This window comes from Prinia subflava, chromosome 13 (assembly GCF_021018805.1).
Source record: "Prinia subflava isolate CZ2003 ecotype Zambia chromosome 13, Cam_Psub_1.2, whole genome shotgun sequence".
Classification (NCBI taxonomy): Eukaryota; Metazoa; Chordata; class Aves; order Passeriformes; family Cisticolidae; genus Prinia; species Prinia subflava.
The window spans coordinates 14,556,797-14,580,899 of record NC_086259.1 but is presented as its reverse complement, the minus strand read 5'-3'; the positions used below and the strand labels follow the sequence as shown (position 1 = coordinate 14,580,899).

At 51.7% G+C, this 24,103-nt stretch overlaps 3 protein-coding genes across 3 annotated transcripts in view; all 3 read left to right on the top strand.

Moving 5' to 3' along the window:
• EDC4 (enhancer of mRNA decapping 4) overlaps positions 1-1,316 on the top strand; it is a 32,250-nt gene extending 30,934 nt beyond the window's left edge. Inside the window, exon 29 of the mRNA XM_063411144.1 lies at positions 315-1,316. Coding sequence (XP_063267214.1) covers positions 315-507 — 193 coding nt within the window. The 3' untranslated portion in view covers positions 508-1,316. The remainder of the gene's footprint in view (positions 1-314) is intronic.
• A 712-nt stretch (positions 1,317-2,028) lies between these two features.
• NRN1L (neuritin 1 like) lies at positions 2,029-5,117 on the top strand. Its single transcript, XM_063410915.1, has 3 exons — positions 2,029-2,154; positions 4,452-4,614; positions 4,695-5,117. Exons 1-3 carry the CDS (start codon positions 2,097-2,099, stop codon positions 4,966-4,968), a joined length of 495 nt encoding a protein of 164 aa, XP_063266985.1. The 5' UTR covers positions 2,029-2,096; the 3' UTR covers positions 4,969-5,117.
• A 7,396-nt stretch (positions 5,118-12,513) lies between these two features.
• PSKH1 (protein serine kinase H1) overlaps positions 12,514-24,103 on the top strand; it is a 30,176-nt gene continuing 18,586 nt past the window's right edge. Inside the window, exons 1-3 of the mRNA XM_063410593.1 lie at positions 12,514-12,564; positions 13,927-14,082; positions 15,169-16,191. Coding sequence (XP_063266663.1) covers positions 15,256-16,191 — 936 coding nt within the window. The 5' untranslated portion in view covers positions 12,514-12,564; positions 13,927-14,082; positions 15,169-15,255. The remainder of the gene's footprint in view (positions 12,565-13,926; positions 14,083-15,168; positions 16,192-24,103) is intronic.

The window sequence follows — 24,103 nt, the reverse complement described above, 5'->3', positions numbered from 1 at the left end:
ATTTAAGAAAATATCTACTGAGAGTCACCTCCAGCACTGTGGGGAGTTCTCACTGGCTGTTGCCTCTGCCTTGGTTCCAGCAGCCAGGTTTTGGGGCAGGTGGGGAGGCTGGGAGCTGTAGGCTGACCTCACAGGTTTAGGAAGGGATAGGTGGACTGCTGTGAGTCAGGAACATTTATATTGTGACAACTGAACATACTGCCGAGTTTGGGTGGAATGGGGAACAAAACTGTGCATCTTCAGTGCCAACATGAACTAAATGGGATTGGGATTGTATTCTGGGTTGGGTCCTAACCTTGCTCTCTCTCCTTCAGCTACTTGGAGGATGCAGTGATGCACCTGGACCAAAGCGACCCCATCACCCGAGACCACATGGGGTCAGTCATGAACCAGGTGCGGCAAAAGCTCTTCCAGTTCCTGCAGGTGGAACCCCACAACCCCCTGAGCAAACCTGCGCGTCGCCTCATGATCATGCTGCAGGGCCTGGTCACCCCTGGCATGACCTAGGAGGACCTGGCTGTAGTTCCTGACGACGTCTGGCTGGTGTTAAGAGCTCTTGCCAGAAAATCTATCAACACGTGTGTGATGTCTCTAAGGCGAACGCCATCTGTGTATAGTTCCAAATAGTCACTGAACATTCACTTGGCTTATTTTTCCTAAATAGCCTCTTTTTTGAGAGTTAAGTCTCTTCTTCACCTGCCCATCCGTCCCCAAGGCTGGCTGGCAGTCCATGTCTCATGCAGCAGAAGCCGATGGATTTCTTACCCCTTTAAAGGTTTGGATCTGCTGCCATCAGCAAGGGAGCAGCGAGGTGGGCACTGAGCCCGAGCACAGGGGTGCTGGTGCTCCGTGCTCACCACAAACCTGCACCCCCACCCGAGTGAAGGGCTCAGCCTCCTCCTCCCTGGCAGGCTCTGTGGGCACGGGGAGGAGGTCAGCTGAGCGAGAGGGGTTAGTAAAAATTCATTAATTAGTTAGTTACTCCGAGGTTCGTTAATTCCAGATCCACAGTGGAGTGCCCAGCCCACCTGACCCAGCAAGGCAGGGTGGGCAGGGGGTGATTCCTCTGCAGTGCCCAGGGAGGGGCTCTGGGTCAGGGTGCTGAGGCAGCAGCAAACTGCCAGAGCCCACAGGGCCACTGGTTCTGTTGTGCATCGGAGCATGTCCATGTTTCAGACATTAGTTTTGATTTTCCAGCAAGGTTTTTCTTTTTATCTAAATTTTGAAGTTTTGGGGGGGGGTTTTGTTCGTTTTTTGGTTTCTTGGGTTTTTTTGGAAATGACATTAAGAACAATTCAATAAAAAACTTTTGGAGAAAAAAAGTGGAGACTTTCTTCTGTTGTGTGGTGGAGGGAAGACTGAGGGGTCTCTGAGGATATCAAACCATCTCCAGTCTGAGGTGAAGGGCCAGGATGCCCTCTCTTCCCAGATTTTTTCCTGAGTCTCTGCTCAAGCTTTCCTGCATGAGTCCAGCAGGGTGTAGTGGTCTCTGCTTCCTGGGAGAGGCTGGAGGTGATGGTGGGCTGCTGGCTGTGAAGGGGACGTTAATTCCCGCTTTCAGAGCAAAAATGTCTCTGGCTGCTCCTCCTTCCTGGAGAAGAGAAGACCTTACAGCACCTTCCCAATGTGTAAAGGAGTTCCAGCAGAGCTGGAGAGGGTCTTTGGACTAGAGCATAGAGTGACAGGACAAGGGTGAATGGCTTCACGCTGACAGAGGGCAGGATTAGATTGGATACATGGAAAAATTTCTTCCCTGTGAGGACAGTGAGTCACAGGTTGCCCAGAGAAGCTGTGGTTGCTCCATCCTTGGGAGTGTTTCACAAGACCAGGTCGCACGGGGCTGGAGATATCCTTGCCGGGTTGGAACGAGATGGTTTTTACGTTCCCGTCCAACCCAAACCATTCTGTGATTCCGTGAGCTGCAGGGCCGAGGTGCAGCCCCGGGGGCTCCTCCGCCCCTCGGCGGGGCCGGCAGGGCGGGCCGGGGGCCGGTCCCGGGGCGGTGCCGGGCGGGCCGGGGGCGGGCGGCGGGGCCGGGGCTGCCGGCGGAGCGGGCGCGGAGCACACGGCGGCGGCGGCGGAGCGGGGTCCGCACCATGGGCGGCGGCTGCTGGCGGCTGCTGGGCGTCGTGTGCCCGCTGCTCCTGCACCTCGGTGAGTGCCGCGGGGCCGCTCGGGCCGGGCTCTCCCCGCCGGGGCTGGGGGCTGGCGGGTGGGAGCGGGACCCCCGGCCGCGTCCCGCACCCTCTGTAGCTGCAGGGAGCGGGGAGCCCCATTGCCCCACGGCTCACGGATCCATCCACCCCTTGTCCCATGTCCTGAGATGCGGGGCAAGGAGGAAGGCGGCTTCGCGGCGCTGTCCGGGGTCTCTCTGCTCAGGCGGGGACAGTTCCCAGCTCTGGCTCTCCAGCCCTGTGTGCCCACCCCAGGCACCTGCTGCCTTTCCCTGCTGCCCTCGTTCACTGGGGCCGGAGGGCGTCCTGATCGCTGGGGGACTGTTATCCGGCAGGTCCTGCACCTCCCTGGCACCAGCGTGTCCCCTCCACACTCCCGCTCCTGCGAGAGCCAGGGAGGATGCGGAGCACAGCGGTACCCAGTGACTGCTCTGGAGAGAGATGGGGAGCTTGGGATTAACCCAGTCCGGCTGCACGGTCGATGGACAGGGACCACCAAACCTCCGGGGGATTTTAGGCTTAGAGGATGGGTGACTCTGACCCTTCCTCGGGAGCAGGATGGCTGCATCGGCACTCGCTGGGGATGCTCTGCAGCACCCTGGGAAACTTCATCCGTGCTTTTCCCTTGGGCTTCCTCCCTGACGGAGCCCGGGGCAGGTTTTTCCCCATAGTTTTGCAGCACAACAGCGGAGGTGATTTGCCCTCCTGCTTTCTCCTTCTTTGCTCACCCTGCCCAGCCTCCTGCCGAGGGAGCTGCACAGAGGGGAGAGCAGGGACCAGCTGGCTGAGGGGAGGCATCATCTGCCCCTGCCAGCTGCTGGGTCCTTGGGCTGGTGGGAGGCATGCTTGTTGCCTGGCTGGGCGAAAAGAGGAGCAATGGATCCCACTTTTCCTATTGATACCTGCGATGTTTGTGACCCACGTGTCTCGGCATCAGTCTGAGACTTTCCTCGGTGCTGTGCTCAGGGGGTTCTCATTGCAAACACCTAAAGTGCCCTGTGATTCTGCCAGGCTCGCCTTGGTGTTAGTCTTGACCACATCCTCTTTGCTCAGGACTCTGTTCCAGGGGTGCAGGCAAGGGGTGCCAGCAGCAAGGCACACGGCTCCCTGGAGACATCTGGCTGCTTCAGCAGTCACCAGGAGACTTTCAGCTGTTTCTGGGGTCACCTTTCCACAGGGGTCCCCTGCAGGGCTCTCCTCAATTAGAAACCTCCCTGGTGCACACCCATGTCACTCCCCAAACTCTTGTAGCTCCTGTGAATTGGCACAGGGACCCCACATCTTCTGGCCTTCGGGGCCTCTGGGGCAGAGCTGAGGACCATGCAGGTTTTCTCTGTGACCCAGTCACACACCAGCTCCTTTTGACTCACCAGTCATGGATGCACTCACAGCCCTCATGAACACACCCTGTCACCCATTGTCCCGTGTCCAGCACGAGGGTTTGGCCAGTGGCAGTGATGGAGTGGAGCAGGGAATTGGGGCTTCTCAGAATGAAACAGCCAGACCTGCACTTGTGCCTTTTCCTTTTGTACTTTTTCTTCCCCTTTCCCTCCCCCGCTTCCCCTTCCTGTCTTTCCTTCCCCTGTTTTCTTTATCCTTTCCCCCTTCCTGTTCACATTTCCCCCTCCCTCTTTCTCTTCCCCCTTCCTCTTCTCACCTTTCCTCTTCCCCTCCTTTTCCACTTTCCTTTTTCTTTCCTCCTTCCCCTTCCTCCTTCCACTTTCCCCTTCTCTTTCTCCCTTTCCCTTTCCCTTTCCCTTTCCCTTTCCCTTTCCCTTTCCCTTTCCCTTTCCCTTTCCCTTTCCCTTTCCCTTTCCCTTTCCCTTTCCCTTTCCCTTTCCCTTTCCCTTTCCCTTTCTTTCCCCCTTTCCCCCTCTTTCCCGCTGCAGTCAGAGCAGGGACTCCAGCTTGCTGAGCCCTTGCTTTGTTTTTTTTCTGTTGTAGTCACAAATTAATCTTTGCTGTCAGGGGATAAAGGCCGGGACAGATGGCTCTGGGGACAGCCCGGGAGGCCCGAGGTGACGCGGAGCCCTGCAGTCAATGGCAGCATCGCCGCGGGGTCGCCGCACCGCGTCGGGCTCCCGGGCCAGGAGCGAAGGGTCACTACGAGTGCCCGGGGAGGGGATGCCGGCGGTCCGGGGGGATGTGGAACCCCCTGGCCACATTTCAGAGCCCAGTGTCACCCCCACCCGGTGACACCTCACGCCACGCTCCCCTGAGCCGGGCAGGCGGGGGCTGTGGGGGCTCAGCTCGGTCTCTCCTCTCTGTGCCCCGCAGCGGCGAGCCAGGAGCCGGTCAGCATGGCGGGACAGTGCGACACCATCTACAAGGGCTTCGCCGGCTGCCTCATCAGCCTGGGGGAAAGCATGGCCCAGAGCGTTCGGCAGCAGCAGCAGGAGGAGGGCGGCGAGGAGGCGCAGGAGCTGGACACCATCTGCAAGTGAGTGTCCCTGCGGGAGCCGCTGGAACGGTGGGGTCACCCACCACCAGCATCGCCCCGACTCCCGCCCTCCTCCCCAGGTCCTGGGATGACTTCCACACCTGTGCCAGCGAGGTGCTGTCCAGATGCCCCGTGGAAGCGGCCACCATCTGGGAGTCGCTGCGCCAGGAGTCCCGCAAGATCCAGTTCCAGGGGAACCTGCAGGAGCTGTGCAGCGCCCGGGGCCGCCTGGCCAGCGCCCAGGGCTCGCCGGCCGCTGAGACCAACCAGGCCACGCTGCGGGGCTCGGCCACACCCCTGCACCCCCGTCTGCTGGCCCTGCTAGCCCTGCCGCTGCTGCTGCCCCGGCTCTAGCCCTGCGGGCCCGCGGGGTGCCCAGGTGATGCCGGCTCGGTTCCCCCGGCTGCTGGCCGGTCCCCGCCACGCCCGCCTCCCTCCCGGGCATCCCTCGCGGGGCACGGTCTTCTCCTGCAGCACTTCAGATGGATTTATATTTATATTAAAAGACACTTTTACATTTCTCCTGTCTCTCTGCCATGGGATGCCCCTTGAGCCCTTCCCAAGCCTCCTGTTTGCCCTGGGGACCAGAGAGGAGATGCTCCCTGCTCCAGTCCCCAAGGGGCAGTGGGAGGGTCTGTGACTCCATTCCCCCAGAGCATTGCCCATGGCCATGCCAGGCAGTCCATGGGACCATGGGCAGCCCCAGGAGGGGGTGATTCCCACTGCCCTGGTGCTCCCTGACCACCTTTCAGGGCTGGGCATAGCAGATATTCCCTTTAGAGGTGGGTCAAATGTTTTACTCATTTTAAAGGGTACCTTAGGAAAACACAGGGCACAGATTTGTCTTTTTGACAGCCAATAGCTTGTCCTCTGATGGGCTACTCCAGTGACATTTTCTGGCCTTGCTGGATTCATGGTCATGAGGAAAATTATGGTTTGTAGGGAAGAGAGGGTTTTTTTTTTTTTTTTTTAAACCAAGATGATGGAGGTAAAAAACTAGGGAACTGGAAATCTCACCCAGGTTCATAGGGAACTTGTTGAAGTTAAACCAAGATGATTTGGGGGCGTTCAACTTGGCTAAACCTGTATCTATCAGTGGAAGGTGCTCTAATTCCCATCTCTGTCACTGTTATGCTGAAAACTTAGGATATTTTCCCTAGCTACTAAAGCCCAGTGTGCAAACCAGCTCTCCTAGGCCTGGGCTGGTGAGGCATCCTCCCCACTCTCTTGGGCATAGCCATCACTCCCCACCCTAAAGAGCCACTGGAATTGCAAATGGGACACCCCATCCTTGGCACAGATCATGGGCTCCTTGCTGCTGTGGTCCCTAGACCCCAGCAGCAGTGATGGGTAAATCTGGCTGGCATGTGGGAAACCATCCCACTTGGGAATGGCAAAAAAAAATCCTCTGGCCAACAACACAAGTGCCACTGCTCTGAGGATTGTTCCAGGCTCAGTGGAGAGCACGAGTCATGAGCTCCTATGTGCCATGGGCAGCAAGTTGCTGCTGTTTCTGTGATTTCCTGACTTCAAGGCTGTCCCAGAAACATTCCAGCAGCTGGGCACAAGGTTTTGGCCCGGAGAAGTCTTTGCACGCTATCCTGTGGCTGAAAATCTTTGTGAGCATGTGAGCAAGGAGCTCAGTAATCACTGTCCTCATTGAGCCAGGGAAAAATATTGCTTGTTTCATCATAAAACCTCTTCCTGCAAGGTCTTGTAACTTAAACATGTGATTGGTAAACTCTGGGATGTCACCCTGGCTGTCCCAGTCCTCTGTTAGGCTCTGGGTCCAGGAAACACTAACAGGAGTGCTGGTGTATCCCATGGGGCTGAGTGGTTGCTGCTGCTTCCTCATCTGTGTGGGAGGCACTGTGTTTATTTCCCGCTATTTATCTCACTAACCAGCCTGAAGCTGGCTGGGGGGACACAAAACAGCTGGGCTCCCGGCAGCCTTGCTGGGGGAAGATGCTGATCCCGGGGCCCCGTGGGACAGGGGGCAAGACACAACCCCAGCTCTCCTCATCCATCGCTGCCCCTCCCCGTGTGTAGCGCCAGCGCCGGGGGGGATAATCCGACGATTCTTTCCTTCCCAGTTCCTGACAATCCTGTGTTTAAGGGTGAATTAGTGCCGGATCCCGGCAGGGTGGATAAGAGGATAAACGCCAGCCGGGCGCCGGCCACGCACTGCGCCGCGCCCGCCGGGGTGGGAGCGGTGGGACGGCAGCGGGAGCTGGCCGGGGAGATGGAGCGTCACCAGCGGGGTGCTGTGACAAGCTGCCACCACGATGGTGACACTTGCAGGCAGCAAACTGTGCTGCTTCAATACAGCCTGGGAAGATCCACCTACACCCACCAAACACTTCAGGTGTTTCACCCTCTGAGCAGAAAGACACACCATGGAAGGTCCCATGTCCTGGAAAATGTCACTGTAAATGTCACAGACCCTTGGCTATGTCACCACATGTCCTGAGCACCAGCATGTGTCACCACACATGGCTCACACCTTTGGCTGTGCTTCCATGTGTGTCTTGCAGCTGAAAGGTGTCATCGTGTCACCTGCAGGCACTGATGGCTCTGGGCAGCCAGAGCTGGGATTTGGGGGTGCCAGAAAAGTGTGGACCTGTCACCGCTGCTTGGTGACACCACACCTGCAAGAGTCCATGGCAAAGCACTGCCCAAACCCCAGTGTCACCTGTCACCCCAATCCTCCTTCAGGGAGGTGCCTGCAGGGCCGAGGGCAGCACAAGGGTGGTCAGGCTGATCCCAGGAAAGCTCTCTGGTGCTCCAAAATGGGGACACTGAGCCCGTGTCTGTCTTTCCATTGGGTCCAAGAGTTTGGGATAGTCCTGCAGCCGTGTCCTGCTGTGGGAAGGGACAACATCCTTGTTCCTGTCCCCAGAACAGCTGGCTGGCTGGCTCCCTGCACACTGACAGCATCTTAAAGCAACTGTCCAGGCTGAAAGGAGTGGGTGGTGGGGAATGAGGCTCGTGGACCCTGGCACGGGAGCCTTTGGAGCACCCGTCGTGCTGTGAAAACCCCTCGTTCTGTTATGAAACTCCGGTGACCTACTTTACATTCTGCTTTTGTTCCTAATTCCCAGATATGGCCGCTCTCCAGATTTTGCCCATCAAGACAAATTAATTGGAGTAGATCCTAATTTGCTCTCTGCTATTCTTTGGGCAGAAGATTAAATGCTCTGCAGACATTATCTCCCTCTCTCTTCTCTAAGAGACAAACCTGAATTATTAAAAAAAGAAGAAAAAAAGGGATAAAGGCCAGCTGAGTCCAGCTGAGTTGATGTTTGAATTCACTTTTTGTAATCGCAGAAGGGGCTGGGGAGGCCCTTGTGTCCCTGACAGCTGGAACCAGATGGTGACACTATTCTAGGTGGCTTGTGAGTGAGACAGCACACGTGACATGAGGGCTGACCTCCCACCAGGGTGCCCAACACCTCTGCCACACGATGGCTGAATCCTCCATCCCTCCATCCTACCCAGAGAAATTCCTCCTGATGAAGGTGCCAGCTGGGGAGCGACTCCTCATCTGTGGAGATGCACTTGGGTTTCTCTAACTGGATAGACTGGTGTGGAGGCCACCAGCAGAGGGGAGGTGGCTCCTTGCCCTTCCATGGCCCCAGTGCCACTGTCCCAATCTGGCATCCCCAGCCAGGCACCAGTTTCACTGCCTCTGGCTTTGCTGGCACCCTGCGGGAGTGGGACATTGGAAGATAAGCATAGCCTAGAGGACACTGTGTCACAGGGCTGGCCACTGTCCGAGTTTGCATGGGGATTTCTGCTGAGCCAAATGTCCAGCTTTCCATGAGGAAACACCAAAAGACAATCTCAATCCCCATGGACTGGAGGCAGTGGGAACAGCTGAGCTGGAGTCACCTCTGCCGTGGGGGCTGTGATCAGCCCCTCGCCTGGCACCCCATCTGCGCTCAGCTTTGGGGCTGTTTTACTCTCCAGAGAGGCATATGGAAAGTTGGATTTCTTTTTTAAGCAGCTTTAATTGAACATCCTCCCATTATGACCTCTGCTCAGCCTTGCTGGGACAACCTTGAGCTCTGGCCTGGCATGGCTGCTGGGGCTTGGGCTCGCTGCCACAGAGGGCAGGGATGCAGCTCAGAAGAAATCCAGGTTTCCCACTTCACCCCATCCATTTGACGGCAGATGGGAGCCCCTGTTCTCCTGGCTTCCTATGGCCTGGCACAGCAGGAAGCCCTGGGATCCCCAAATCGCCCCATGCTCAGGATGTGCAGCAGTGTCCCAGGCACTTTGTGGTGCTGGGGGATGCTGGATCCCATCATTCCACAGGAAATCACAGCTTGTTGCACCTTAGTGAGACTCTGCAGTCAGCTGGCAGCACCACAGGCAGGTGTGGGATGCAAAGGGAGCTCTGAAGTTCCCCCTCCAAGCAGGGTTTATGCTGGTGTTGGAGCCAGCTCTGGAGCATCTCTGCATCTCCAGGGAGAGAGGATCCTCCACCTGGGGGTACCCAGCACTGCCCCAGTGGTCCCAGCCTGCCTTTAGCAGCTTCCACAGGAGAAGCCTTGAAGAAGCCATTTACTGGAGATACAAAACTCTAAGGGAACCCATCCTTGCAGAGGGGTGAGGGCTCTCAGGAGGAAGCAGACAGGCTGCAGCACCAGGGGAGTCGTGGCTGCCCCATCCCTGGAAGTGTTCAAGGATGTGGGTCTGAGCAACCTGGTCTGGTGGAAGAGGTCCCTGCTCATGGCAGGGGGTTTGGAACTGGATGACCTCTAAAGGTCCCTTCCAACACAAACCATTCCAGGATTCTGTGATTCTTCACAGACATTCCTGCCTCAAGGGCTGAACACTTCACATAGGGCTGGAGGCAGGCTGTAGGTCTTGGTCATCAGAGTTGGCAGGGGATTTCTGAAGGGGTCAGCATGGAAGAGCAGAGGCAGGGTCCTCTTCAGGGAGAGCATTATCTTGGAAGGGAGGAGGCAAAAAAAAAAAACAAAAAACAAAACAAAAAAAAAAAAAACCAAAAAAAAAAAAACCAACCAACAAGGAGACAAAAGCCCATTTGGAAGGAAAACCTGCTCTCTGACCCTGCCCAAGCACAGCACTGCTTTGTGAGTGTGTCAGAAACCTGTAACCAGTCCCCTCTTGGAGAAGGGGGAAAAAACCCAATGATTTTTGGTTGGAACAGGTCTGGTGGGAGCCCAGGCACCCAGAGCCTGGCAGGATGAGCGGCTGCAGAGACTCTCAGTGCTCAGAGCTCCATGGCTGGTGGCCCCAGAAGCAAGGTGCTTATCCCAGTCAGAAAACTTCCTGCTGTAGCTGCAAGAAAGGCTCTGGATGGAATAACAGGCATCAGGAATCAACAGGCAATGACCCCAAACCGGGTGCCCGACCTGGCAGGCAGTGGATCACACGGATGAGCAGACACTTCCCCGCCTCATCCCTGGGTGTTTTGCCAAGCGGATGTGCGGATGTCTGGTGTGAAGTTCTCTTGGCTCCAGTGGGTCTCAGAGCACCACCACAGCATAAATTATACAAGAGCTGCTCTGACTGAGGTTCTCAGAAGTCCCCGGTTCTGGCCCAAGGGTTCAATGCCTGTTGGCTCTTTGATATTTTTCAATGGTGATGGACCTGGAACTGCCTCATTCAGTGTTCCCATGAGGCTGGTCAGGAAACAAAGCTGTGAGGAAGCGACTAATGGAAGATGCATCCCCTGTGGGAAATGCATCCTTGCAGAGCACTTATCCCTGTGTGAGCATCTGTGACCAAGGTGAGGCAGCCCATTGCTCTACACCCATCAGCCAGGATGACAGAGAGGAACACACTGGTGGAACCAAGCTAGGATGACCTTGAGAAACAGCCTAAAGTAACAGGATCAACTTGAACAGGGACACGTGCGAGGTTTCACATGTCAGACACAGGTTAAGCCACCTCTCAGGGACAGTGCGGGGGATGTGTGGCTGTGGAAACATCTCCAGAAAGAAATCGGGGGGATTAGAGGGCTGGAAACCTACCAGCAGCACCATTGCTGTGTGGGACAACAAGAACTGGGGACTTTCCCTTGCAGAGAACTGCACAACTCACCAGATCTGCCGATTCCAGCACAGGCAGCCCCTTCCCAACCCTCACACGTTTCAGCGCTTTGTCGGGAATTACGCAAAGAAGCTGGTGACAATAATGTGCATCAGCAGGTACAACTTTTACTACATTATGACTTACTAATCATTTTAAAACAGCCGAAGATCCCAGGAGCATCAAAATAAACCCAGCTATTTTTAAAAGCATGGTAGGAGTGTGAAAATAACCCCGCTCCACCTGAACCGCCTCGGGAATGACGTGACAGCCAGGCTGGAAAACAAGCCCGACAGCGTTTGTCGCGTTTGTATGCCCCCAGGGGAAAGGAGTGCCGTCAGCATCCCTGCAAGGTGCCATCCCTCGTCTCCCTGCTTTCAGGTCATCCAGGGCCGGGACGTGGAGTGCTTTGCTTGAGGATGAGGAAAGGATATGAGGAAGAAAGTCCACAGGCAGTTACCAAGCAAACTTTGTGGGTTTTGTGGCACTTAGTAGCTGGGGCAAAGAAGGGAGAAAGGAATGTGCCTCGTTATTCTGCTGTGCACAAGAGCTATCCCACAGGGACTGGGTTTTCCCTGCCAAGGAAAAGGACCAAGGCTTCCGGGCAATTCTCTTGCAAAGGGAATGTTTTTCCAGAGTCCCGCAGCCCAGCAGGGAGCCCTCGGAGCTGCTCCATGAGCTGCGGGCTCCAAGGCGCTGCTGGGGACCTGTCAGAGCTGGATTTGGCTCCAAAGAAGAGGCACTGTGGCTTCCAAGGCAGGAGCATGGGGAATGGGAACATCGCCCCTGCCAGGGCCACCAGCTCAGCCACGGGGATGAAGAGGGTACCAGTGTTGCAAAATGCAGAATATGTCAACATTATCTTAAGGCAGGATGTTCTTTGATGTAAGACCTTTGTATACTTTCAAGCCTAATCAGCAAAAAAGGAAACCTAATCAGTGGAACGGGCAGCAGCCAGCACCCTCATTCAAGGATATCCTGGAACTAACAAGATTTAGGGATTTAATAAACGAAGACGTTGATGTTTGCCTATGTAAACATTGTTAACTTGGCAAAATACTCCATGTCCATGTATCCTAGAGCTGAGCTGTCTTCACTGTAACACTAAAAATCATGTTATGGGTCAAAAAGACCCTGCCCAAGTGAAGACCCTTCCCCTGAGCAGAAGTTACCTAGAGTTACGTGATTTCTATGGAAATTACTAACCAATCTTAATAGGGGGGCTGTGCTCGAGAAATTACTAACCCCGAACTTCTCAATGTGAATACTGGCAGGGAAATCCCGCTGAGGTGTGCTGGATTTGTGGAATGGCACCGAGCGCCCGGGCTGGGGCAGCTCTGAAATAAACAATCGATGTTTCTCTGGAGCGTGTCACTGTCAGCTCGGTGCACACCAGGGGACGAACCCGATTTTGCGGGTAACAGCAGGGCCAGAGCGGTGAGGGGCGCCCGGGGGTCCACGGGGTGAGGAGCTCCAGGGGCCCGTGAGGCTGAGGGGTCCTGGGGCTGAGGAGTCCGGGATGGGGCTGAGAGGTCTCAGGCGGGGCTGAGGGGTCCACTGTGGCCCAGGGGCCGCAGGGGATGCTGTGGGGCCCCGGAGCCCCTCACGCCCCCGGAGCCCCTCACGCCCCCGGAGCCCCTCACGCCCCCGGAGCCCCTCACGCTCCCGGGGCGGGTCCGGGCTCTGGGCGGGTCCCAGCCGGGAGCTCCCGGCGGTCCCGCCAGGGGGCGGTAAAGCGGCCCCGCCCTTCCCGCGCCTCGGCCCCGCCCCCGCCCCGCCCCGCCCCTCCGCCAATCACCGCGCGCGGTGTCCCCGCCCCTCGGGCGTCCCCGGCGCGCGGTGATGACGTCAGGAGGCGGTGCCGCGCCGCGGCCGGAGCGGGCCGAGGTGAGTCCGGGATCGGCGCCTCCGGGACCGCCCGGCCCGGCACCGGCTCCGGCTCCCGCTCCCCTCCGCCTCCCTCCCTTCCTCCCTCCCTCCGGGGGCGGCGGTGGTGCGGCCCGGGAGGCGCGGGCGCAGCGGGCCCCGGCGCCTCAGCCCTGCCGCTGCCCGGGGCGCTGGGCCGCGGGGACGGGCGGGCCGGGGAGGGAGCCCTGCCCGCTCCCGGAGTGTCCCTTCAGTGGGGCGGGCCCGGTGCTTCCCAGGCCTGGGTCCGAACCTAGTGCGGGACGAGCTGCCGGCACCGGCCCGGCCTGGGTCCCCTTTCCAGTATAGCGACAAAGGGCCTGGGTTGGGCTGAGTTCTGAAAACAAACAGTTCGGGGAATCCCGGTTGCTTTGGCTGATTCTGGCCAGCCCCTGGCTCCGGCAGAGCTGCCTGCCGTGCTGCAGCAGCCCCAGCCCCGGTTTCCCTTCCGAAATCCAGCAGAAGCTCGCAGGGGGAATGCCGGGTTATGTCAGGTTTATGTCAGGCAGTGAGAGGCACATTTGAGATGTGTTAGTGAGACGGCAGGCGAGGAGCTGCATCTCCAAGAGGAGAAGCAAAAATCCCGTGCTCCTTCCCACCACTTCCAGCTGTAGCTCAGATAGTTTGCCATGCAGATAGTTTGCCACCTGCCAAGTACGTAATTTCCCACTCGGAGACCTTGTAATGCTTGTAATTTATCTTAATTCCTTTCCCCACATTCTTGGTGATTACTACACAGGACCATGTCCTGCACTAATGTGGAGTTAAGCATTTTGTTGCTGACTCTGGTGTAGCCTTCACTGGAACACTTAAGTGTCCAAGGAGGAGCCACTGACACGCTGGAGTTACTGCCAGATCTCAGTTAATGCCATTAGTGGATTTATAGATGATATTTTCAAGTGTTTCATCCTTTTGTTTTGTTTTATTTATGGGTGGGATGTTTTACACAAGTCTATGTGCTGAATTACTCTGTAATAATCTTGTGTATGGATGCTCTCATTCCGTTTCTCTGCTAATTTAATATACTTGAAGGTTCAGTAGTGCTGGGAACACTGTCCATGGGAGGCATTATTCAGGACTAGCCAGAGCTCTTAATTTTTTATCACAGTGCTTTAATCTGAATGAAGCCCCACCTCCAGGGCAGTGCTTGGTGAAAGTCAGCTAACCTTTCTGTGAAGTTGTTTTTAATTTCTACTGCCTGCACCCTACTACAGGCATGTCTGTGCATGGCTGGGTTGTTTGACTTCAGGGTGCTGCCAGGAGGGAACTTCTCCCTTGAGAAGTTACTTTGATGATGTTTGATTATAAAACCGAATCTTAACTAAAGCCTGCCTTTCTTTCCAGGTTGGATGAAGAGTCTAAACTTCTTCCAGGTGTCCCTTTAAAACATTTCTCCACTTGCTTCTTCTGTTGGAAGACCAGCTGGGGTTCCTTTTCTACTGTTCATGCTGAACAGTTGCTTGGAGAGGTGGTGCATGAGCGGAGAAATACCTGGTGATGGTAAGACCTAAAATCACATTTTCAAGGCTAAAGGTTTTCTGTAGCCCCCTGTGAAGGCTCAGGCACGTGTTGATGGGCTCTGAGTCTAAAAGGGCAAATGTGAAATGCCCAGTGCCTGCCAGAGCCACAGGTGGCTTCCCCATCTCCTGACCAGTCATGTTGTTTTAATCAGCACACAAAGACTTGCCCGAGTGCAGCTGGTTTGGTTTTGTTGGGATACAGTGTGAGGAGCAAGAGCTCCTAGTCTGGAACAGCTGCTTGGAATTCCACTTCTTACAGGCAGCTCTGTATGGAAAGCCAGAAGTGCCACTTGGTGCCTAAAGATGTAAAATAAAGCAAAACCGAGATTGTTGAAAGATGTGAAAGGTCACCTTGATTTCTCATGGTTTGCAGGATGAGGATTTTGCTGACTGAAAGCTGCTCTGGGTAGAGTGAACAGGGGCAGGGGGCTGCAGCAAATTCAGTGGTAAAGTCCAACTTAAAACCAATGTGCCTCTGGCTCCATATTCCCTGCCACTTCTACTATTCCACTGATCCCCAGCAGCAAAGTAGTGAGAGGTTTAAGACAGTGTACAAATTCAATATAAAGAGAATCTTGGGAAGATGTGTTAAGTGAACAAGTTGCTGAGGTGCTTTGTGGGCTTCTAGTGAGCAAACTCAGAACTATAAGGTTCGGGTTGGTTGCTGACTGAGGAAGTTGAGCTGATCTAAAAAAACTAAAGAAAATGCTTGACTTTTTACTTTATTTGATTGTCGTTAAGCAATTGTGTCTGAACAAAAAGACCCTCAGAAGTCTTATGCAGCCTCAGCTGCTCTGTGACTGATTCAGTGCTCAGCAGGGAGTGGAAAACAAAGTATCCTTTATAAAGAGAGATACTGTGTGATTTCCATGGACACATCTCTTCTAACCATGACTGGGTCACTTGTGATGAAAGCAGCAGAGCACTGTGCATGTTGTGGAGTAGAGAGAAGTGAAAATCCCATGTTCTCACTTTGTGATAGCGTGGCCCTATTGTTTTAATTTTCCCTCCATTTGAATCTTCACTACCTTGATTCCTCTTTGTTTCTTCTCATTGTTTTTCTAAGATTCAAATGTGGGAATTGCCCCGGATGTGGTTGCTGCTGATGCTCCCTTGGGAACATGCCTTGATAGGGAATTAACACCAGTCCGTGATGGGCTGCGGGACAAGCAAAGTGCTTCCCGAGCCCCCCAAAGATGTGCAGCTAGACCTGGTTAAGAAAGTCGAGCCTTACACAGGCCACAGTGACATATACAAGCATTTCATCAAAGATGACAGCGGGGCTGTCATCAAAGCTGGCTCTCCCTCCCCTCCTCATCACACCAACCCCTACCCCGGGAACGCCGCGCCCGCCCAGCCCGAGCCCCGCAAGAACAAAGTGGCCAAATACCGCGCCAAGTTCGACCCGCGCGTGACGGCCAAGTACGACATCAAGGCGCTGATCGGCCGGGGCAGCTTCAGCCGCGTGGTGCGCGTGGAGCACAAGGCCACCAAGCAGCCCTACGCCATCAAGATGATCGAGACCAAGTACCGGGAGGGCCGCGAGGTGTGCGAGTCGGAGCTGAGCGTCCTGCGCCGCGTGCGCCACACCAACATCATCCAGCTCATCGAGGTGTTCGAGACGCAGGAGCGCGTGTACATGGTGATGGAGCTGGCCACCGGCGGGGAGCTCTTCGACCGCATCATCGCCAAGGGCTCCTTCACCGAGAGGGACGCCACGCGCGTGCTGCAGATGGTGCTGGACGGGGTGAGGTACCTGCACACTCTGGGGATCACCCACCGGGACTTGAAGCCGGAGAACCTGCTGTACTATCATCCAGGAACCGATTCCAAGATCATGATCACAGACTTCGGGCTGGCCAGCGCGCGGAAGAAGGGGGATGACTGCCTGATGAAAACCACGTGTGGGACCCCGGAGTACATCGCCCCCGAGATCCTGGTCAGGAAGCCCTACACCAACTCTGTGGACATGTGGGCGCTGGGGGTGATCTCGTACATCCTCCTCAGCGGCACGATGCCCTTCGAGGACGACAACCGCACCCGCCTGTACCGGCAGATCCTGAAGGGAAAGTACAGTTACTCAGGCGAGGTGAGTGTGGTGACGAGAACTCAGGCAAGAAGCTCTCCCTAGGTGTGTCTTTGTGATGACCAAAAGCTGGCTGTTGTGTGGGTGGTAACATTACCGGGGTAAAAAAAAAATTGTGAGTCTGGCTTTTAAAATCCTTTCCCATTTTCTGTCTGCTCCCAGTGCAGCACAGCAAGCTCCAAGAGGAAACTTGCTGTAGAACAGAACTGGGATGCTTGTGGGTTTCTAGCTTGGCTGTGGTAAGCTGCTGTTAGAGGCTTTGCAGTTGAAACTTGTGCCAGAGTGTTTGAAATGTGGCACATGTATCACTAGTCTGATTTCTGACACAAATCCAAATGTAGTATGGAAAATAGTTTTGCTGAAAGACAGGGTTATGGCAGGCAAGGGGCACTTGCTTCTTTCATTTGGAGGTGGGACTATTTCAGAACTCGATCTGCATTGCTCCCTGAGCTTGGTATGTGAGAAAATGGAGGACTGAAGGATAGTTTTCATAGTTAAGTATGGAAAGAAGAGTCTTGGGGGATAATTTTTAAGCATTCTGTAAATCATAGTGGGGTCTGAAGGTTCTTCTTGCTCTTCAGAAGAAACAGTTTGAAGTTAAACACTTCTAAATAACATCTTCACACTTCTGATCAAAACCCAGTTGATATTAGGAATGATTGTTGCTGTTGTTATGTCCTTGCCATGCCATGCCCTTGATTATGAGTGTGGGTCTGTGTTCTCTGGATAAAAATACAGAGCTGAAAAGCACATGTAGAAAGGCAGTGTGAGTAACCAAAGGCGTGACCTGGCTTCTGTTTGAAGAATGAGTGAACAGACTAGGGCCCTTCCTCCAAAAAAATTAACATTTGAAGGGAGTTTGGTCAAACTCAGTGCAGCCGTAGGCAATCTGGAGAGAGTGAACTGAGTGTTTTGAAGGTTCCCTGGGGTAATTTATTGTGATGATGGACTGGTTTTGAGAAATATTCTCAATTGCAACTAGGCCATGGGGACTTGTTGATTGTACATGCAGAGGTAGCACATGTGCCACACAGAAAGCTTTAAACTCTCTGTTTTGAAAGTGTCAGTGCACAAGCCTGAGGCATTTCACTTGTTATGCCACCACAAATATCACATTTTAGGAGGCTGTTGTGGATACTGTGTGTGACATGAGTGGTTTTTTTGGGAAGCTGTCAATGCTTTATTGCTTGGAAAGCAAATATGTGTCAGCCAGCAGCATGTATCTGTTGCCTGGATGCTTTCTGTTCCTCTAAACCCAAGGAAAATGGATGCTTTAATTTACCAGTGTAATTAAGCCTATGCCCCTAAATTGCACAGTGCTTGACTGTAGGCAGGTATTGGCAGGAGATGCAGTAAGGAGGCTGCTCATTTTGTGAATAAATTCTAGGAGAAAACAAAGTGAGCCAGAGGTTTAAAGGTTTCTGCCGTGTTTCCCACAATCTTGCCAGCACTCTTAAAGCCATCTTCTGGGTTTTCAAATGCTTCCGAGTTTTTGTTCACAGACAATGGCTCTTCTTTTTTTGTGTTACACTGGAAGAAGGTGGAAAATGTCAGAAATGAGGCTATTGATAAGTTTGTCAGACTAATGGGAATGGCAGGAGCTCTAAGTCCTGGTTTCTTTGGAGTAGGAGTGGGCAGAATACTCGAGTGCATTGCCGAAAGCGTCTGTCTTGGATGGACACATGAGCAGAGGTTTCATGGGAACAACTGCTTTTCTTCTCTGTAATCTGAAAGTTGAGGATCTGAAACAAAAGAGGAAATGTTGAAGGCCTGTGAACTGCAGTGCCCAGAGCTGACAGCTTGAGCTGTGTGGCTCAGACAAGTTCCAGTGGGGAAGGAGGGAGCTGTCTTCAAGCTGTGCCATGGCAGGCAGCAGCAGTGCCCTCAGTTTCAGTGCAGAGTCCTGCTTTTTGAAAAGTCTGACCCCAAAATCTGGTCACAGAGGACAAAGTCGTATTGAAAGAGGAACAAAAGCCAAGATGTACACTGACCTGAGAAGCAGCTCCATTTTCTTGGAAAAACAAGTGATCTCAAGTCCAGCTAATGTAATTGCTTTCTGACTGGGACCCTTTTACCCCGGCTCATGTTCCTGGAGTGTGAGGTCTGTTTGAAGAGGCCATTAGCAGATCAATAGGAGAGGTCTCCCACAATGGGTTATTCAGGTACTGGTGACATCACAGCTCTGATTATCTCTTGTATCACCTATACTTTTTGAGCTGCTTGGAGTAATGGCAAGGATGAGGAAGGATGGACAGCTGGCTTTGTAACTTGGTGTGGGTTTTTTTTTCCTGAGCATCCTGAGTGAGAGTGAGGTGAGCTATTGACACTGCTTTGAGTGTAGCCTGCTGCAAAATCATTCTTTTTCTCTTGTTTTGTTAGAACTTACTAAAAATAATGTTTGGACATATTTGAATTTAATTTTCAATGGAAATCTTGGAGTTAAAACTGATTTCTGGGATCTCTTTGTAGCTTAAAAAGTTGATTGAGGAATAAGGCTGGAATTCCATTCTTAGTTTCCTTTGAATTTGAAAGTGCAGAATTGAAGATCGGACCATCATTATCCTGCTAGGACAGGCTTGCTCTGGTTCTGTTTCAAAGCTTCTCCTTCTGTTGAATGCCAGTACTTTTATGTTGCTCTACACACCTGGAAAATTGATGGAATAAGTGGAAGAGAATGTATGCTATGGTTAAATTGGGAAACTTAGCTAAGGTGTGTGGATTGTTCTGATTTTGATATCTGACCTGGGCAAATCTCTCATGGGCTGTTCTCCTATTCATAGAACAGAATCAGCTTTTTGTGGTATGCTCACAGTGGGTGAGGTTGGTGTGTGCTGCTGTGGGAACATGTCTTAATCAAATAACCAAAAAAGCTTGTTCTAAATAATGATGCTAGTGGATGCATTGATAGGAGAGACATGCTTGATATATGAGGGAAGTTGGGCATTGCGAGTCTGTAGGAGCTCTGCAAGGGACTTAGCAGCCTGTGGAGAGATGATCTGGTTTTGTGTGACTTAGATTTTCCAATGATTTTTGATAAAAGTCCTCACCAAAATCTCTTGAAGGAACTTTGCAGCTGTATTATGATAGTGGCCTTCACATGGATAAGCAGTTTGCTGGTAAGCACAGATGGGAAATATATGGTCAGTTCCATAGGGAAGGACAAAACCAGTGAAGATTGAAGGATCTGTTCCCTTCTGCCTAAAAGCCAGCAGGAGAAAGTTCCCTAACAAACCTGTACAGTCTCTGATGATACAGATTATTCAGAGGGTGGAAATGGGGGCTGTGGAACTTGGAAGTTTACTTCAGTTTGAAGAGCAACTGGACAAATTCATGGAAGACATTGATGGAGAGAATGACCAAAGGTCAGAGGAGAAGCCTGACTTGCAAATTGTATGTTCATTGCGTTTCTACTTTTCTCTCCTTGAACATTCAGAATCTTAATGATCTCCTGCTCTAACTTGAAGTTTAAGGCACCAAGTTAAATGCAGATGTTGAGTAAACTCTGCAGATCCTGTATGGATAGATTCAGGCCAGAAGAATGCCCTTAGTTACAGGAAAACCAAGTTGCTCTGGATGAGTAGCATGAATGGTGTTCCCATAACAACGAGCTCAGTCTGAGTAAAAAGATAAATCACTTTCTCCCCAAGCAGTTTTTCCTGCCTGCAGCTGATAGCAGAAGCAGGGAGCACGGAGAGTGGAGGCAGTGCATTAGCAAACAAACTACCTGTGCTACCTGGCAGAAAGCAAGATAAAAATAAAGCCATTCCAAGGCAGCTGGTGCGTGCTCACAGGATGAGTTCTTACCCAAGCACGTCTGCAGAGCGTTTCCCAAGTATCCTCATAATTGTCTTCATTGTGGGGGCTGGTTAAAAGACTGTGGAGGACTTGTAATCCCTCAAATCCCTTGTGACACACAGTGGAGGAGACAGGTGACAGGCTTGTCAAATTTTAGTATTAATTTCCTGCATTTATTCAACATTTTGAGAGAGAATGTGGTAGAGCTTGAACGCAGACTGTTTCTGACTCAGTTGGGAGCTGGTTGCTGAATCTCCCATCCTGCCCCAGAGGGACTGATCAGTCATTGTATTATGAATTATGATGACTGTAGTTGGATTTCCTATCAAATGCCAAACTTAATCTAAAAAAGGCTCAAGCAATAAAAAGAATCTGTAATTATTCTTGGTAACCTCCTTCCCCTACAAATTGCAGATGGAAATGTGTAGTGGTTAACTCAACTTTCTATTCTGCTTACAAATTTTACTGTAGAAACTGGTGTCCTATAAGAGGAAAAAAATTATACTTGCATATCAGAGAAAATCTCTCCATAGTCTTTATCACTTTCAGGAGAATTCAGTCAGTACAGGACAAACATTCTGAAACTTTGGATGAGGTTTTGTACAAAAGTTTTGCATTGATGCTGTGGCAGGTCTGGCTGGCTGCCAATCCTGGAGCGATTCCTGCATGTTTGTACCTTTGACATGTTTGTCACTTAAAATGAATTACATATACCTATGTAATTAAAAAAAATCAGTCTTTTGTTCTTTTAATGATAAAAGTACAACCACTTTATCAAAATATACCAGTTTAGAAAAAAATCAATTATTTCATACTGTATTAGCTTTATTTTCTATTTTATACTTAGTTTGCCTCAGAAGTCTGTCCAGTTTTTTTCCTGCAGTTCATACATTTAGTGTTACATATCATTAAGTTTTATGTAATGTGTTATATGCTGATTAAATTGATTAAAGGGTAGCAACTGTCCTGAAAGAGGGAAAACTCCGGTGATCTTGTAGTACATCTCCTGTTTAAGATGGGCAGTAAGGCAGACTGGCTTCCCTGAATTTGGACTGGAGTATGTCTTTGGGAAAACATTCAAACTAGTTTAAAATATAGCCAGAAACAAAGAAGCACCACTGCCCTCTAATGCTCCCTTGGTCCTACATATTTTTTTAATACAGGAGATAAAGTCCTGTATGTACAAGAGGCCAGAAAAGCTGGTGCCCCTCTTTATTGAAGATTTACTTTTGCAAAGTGTAGAGCTGTTCTTTGCTCTAAGATGAGCTCGGTGCAAAGCCACCTGATTCTTCTGGAAGTTCTCCAGGGCTCAGTGCCTGGGAGGGTCTGGGTGCAGCAGGACCCCTCCCCTGTGGGTCCCCAGAAGGCCACACTGACACGTGGTGTTGCCCTCCATGGCTGTGCCAAGATGGTCTTTAGAGCCATTAGATGCTTTTGCAGGGCAGTCATCACCTTGGCCTCTGATGTCTGTGCCAGAAGAGAGATTTCAAAGCAGCAGGGTGGCCAATTTTCCATTCTTTTCCCTGGAGTTTGAGTGGCCCAAGCTGTTGAATATAGTGTAACAAAGGAAACAGGGACGGGGCAGCTGAAGGCAAGATTTTAAAACACATTTGCAGTACTTATTGGCATAAGCATGCAAGTCTCTGGGACCATGTTTCTTCTTAGGGGAAGAAAGAGCTTTTTACTTAAAGCAGCTGCTGTTTTTTCCTGTGAGCCACGTTAGATGGTAGAAGTGTTTTACAATGGTCCTGTTATTAGAGTAATGCTGGCATTTTTTTTCCTAAAACCTAGAGCTGGCTTTTTTTCCTGTGTAGGGAAGAATTGTTTTTTATATAAATCGTTGAGCCCCTTGCCTGGAAAAAGTAAAACCCCATCAATTTACAGAGGAATGTGCTTTTGCATTTCACATGGCTGTGTGAAAGCAGTGATTTTGAAGTAGAACAACGAGAGTGTTGGCGAGCTGCAGTCATAGGGCTCTGCTGAAAAGGGCACTCTGCTCTCCTTTGAAGAGCTGGGGCACTTGAACAGGATGAAAGCTCCTCTCCAAGCCAGGCACAGAACACTGAGGCCAGCCCAATAAATGGACTTCTTTTGGCTTCTGCTCTTTCTTTTCTTTTAATGCACCAGCTCGGTGGGCGTGAGGATAGGTGTGTTTGTGTTGCTCCATCTCCAAGAGCTGAAGTGTTTGTCCAGATCTCTCCCTCTGCAGGAAGGGACATGTTTGGAAATGTGATAACCTCAATTAAAACCTGGAAAATCCTCCATCCTCCTGCATGTATCAGTTACCATGCTCCTGCAAAAACAGAGCATGCTGCATTGGTAAACACCTTATTTACAGGTAAGGAAACACCTTTTCCACTGAAAGGGCTTTGAAACCAATGCAAGCATTTGAAAATCAAGTCCCCCTTGCTCTGGCTGTGTCTTAGGATTCTTTCTGGAAGTTGTTTCCTCCAATGGAATTGGTGTCACAAGGAGCTTTTTCAAAATCACTCCTTTTGCCTTTTTACTATGTACTTGTGTTGCACAGCAGTGAAAAGAACCCCCAGTGGTAGGGCAGGAGAGGGGTGATCTTTCCCTGCCTACATCTGCCATTTCCATACTGCTGCAGTCTACTGCACTCAGTGTTAACAGTTTATATTTCACAGAATTGTTCATGTCATCAGGACAGGGTGGAAACTCTGTCTAAGCCTCAAAGCCTCTAGAAACAAAGAAAGCAGGGAAGGAATCTCCTTGGGGAAGAGGAATGTGGGTTTTCTCCCAATGATTTCATTCACAGCCCCTTTTCCTTAGGGCTGCTGTCCATACCAGTGGTACCTGCAGGTTCCAGGCAGAGTGAGGGTCAGCATTTGGTCAAGATTTTTGGGTGAAATCTGGGTTTGGGGAAGTGGTGCACAATGTATGGCACGTAATATAAGGATGAAGGAAGGCACATCTGGGGGGAGGGGATTTACAATAGTGCTGTGATTTGACATATATTTTCATTCCTTCATCTGGGGGCCCTATGAAATCCTGTTAATGGTGGAATAGTATTTCTGCAGAATTAAGGATGTAGGGATAAAGGGACATTGGTAGGGTAGAAAAAGAACATTAAGCTGCCTCTGTACAGAATACACATTATTAACAGAAAGGATTTGAACTATCAGCTACCATCGGTGTCTTTGACTCCTTTACATTTGCATAAAAATAGCCTAGGCCCGTTTCCTCTTTTACCTTTGACTGATTGAGTCCTTGGTTTTCCAGCTGTGGCTCAGATGTGTTGTTTTTTCTGATACCTTACTGGAGCTGTATTTTGAAGCAAGGCATGCTATTGCACACTCCTTGACTTAGGACCAAGGTTCAGACAGTGAGAATATGTGTTGATTCTGCTGTAGGAAGAGCTGTGACCTGCAGGAAACCTGTCCCTAAGTACAGCAGCTGTCCCCTGCTCCCTGCCCTTGGAAATGGTTACCCTGGGGTTGGAGTCTGTGTTGGAAGTCCAGCTGCAGCTGAGCAGGGTGTGAGCACCCCTTTGGTTCTCTCCTTGCTGTGGCACACATGGGAGTTTATCACAGGCTGTGGGATGAGTGGACTGGGGTAACATCTTACACTGCTTCACCTGGATTTCCTGGACCTGCTGAGGTCTTGAGGCCCCAGACGATTGTATGGAAGTACAACACCAGGACAGCATTGCAACTCGAGGGGCACAGGGAGGACTGGCTGGCACCTATAAAACATTTTTGAAGTGAGCTTTTAGGGTGGAGCTGTAAAAGTGTTGCACTCTGCAGAGAATTACAGCATCTTCCTAACTCTGTTCTGAGCCCTAGGCTGAGGCTTGGAGGTTTTGCAGATCTGGCACCTGGCTGTAGTTCCATCTGCTGTCCCTACTGCAGATTAAAAGCCACTTTTGTTTAATCAAGACAGAGCTCTGTGGGGAAGGGCTGTGTACCTTGCTGCAAATCACTTTGTGGCCTGTAATTGACCCTGCCTTAGAGAGAGGCGACTGAACCTGATATATTTGGAACAATCTGGCGTTGAAAGGTGTTTCAGATTTCCTCTGACTGGAATTTGGGACTTCCCTAGCATTTGCAGTGTGCTCCTGCCCTGGGATGTGATGAAGGAGAAGTTAAGGAGTGTCCTTGGC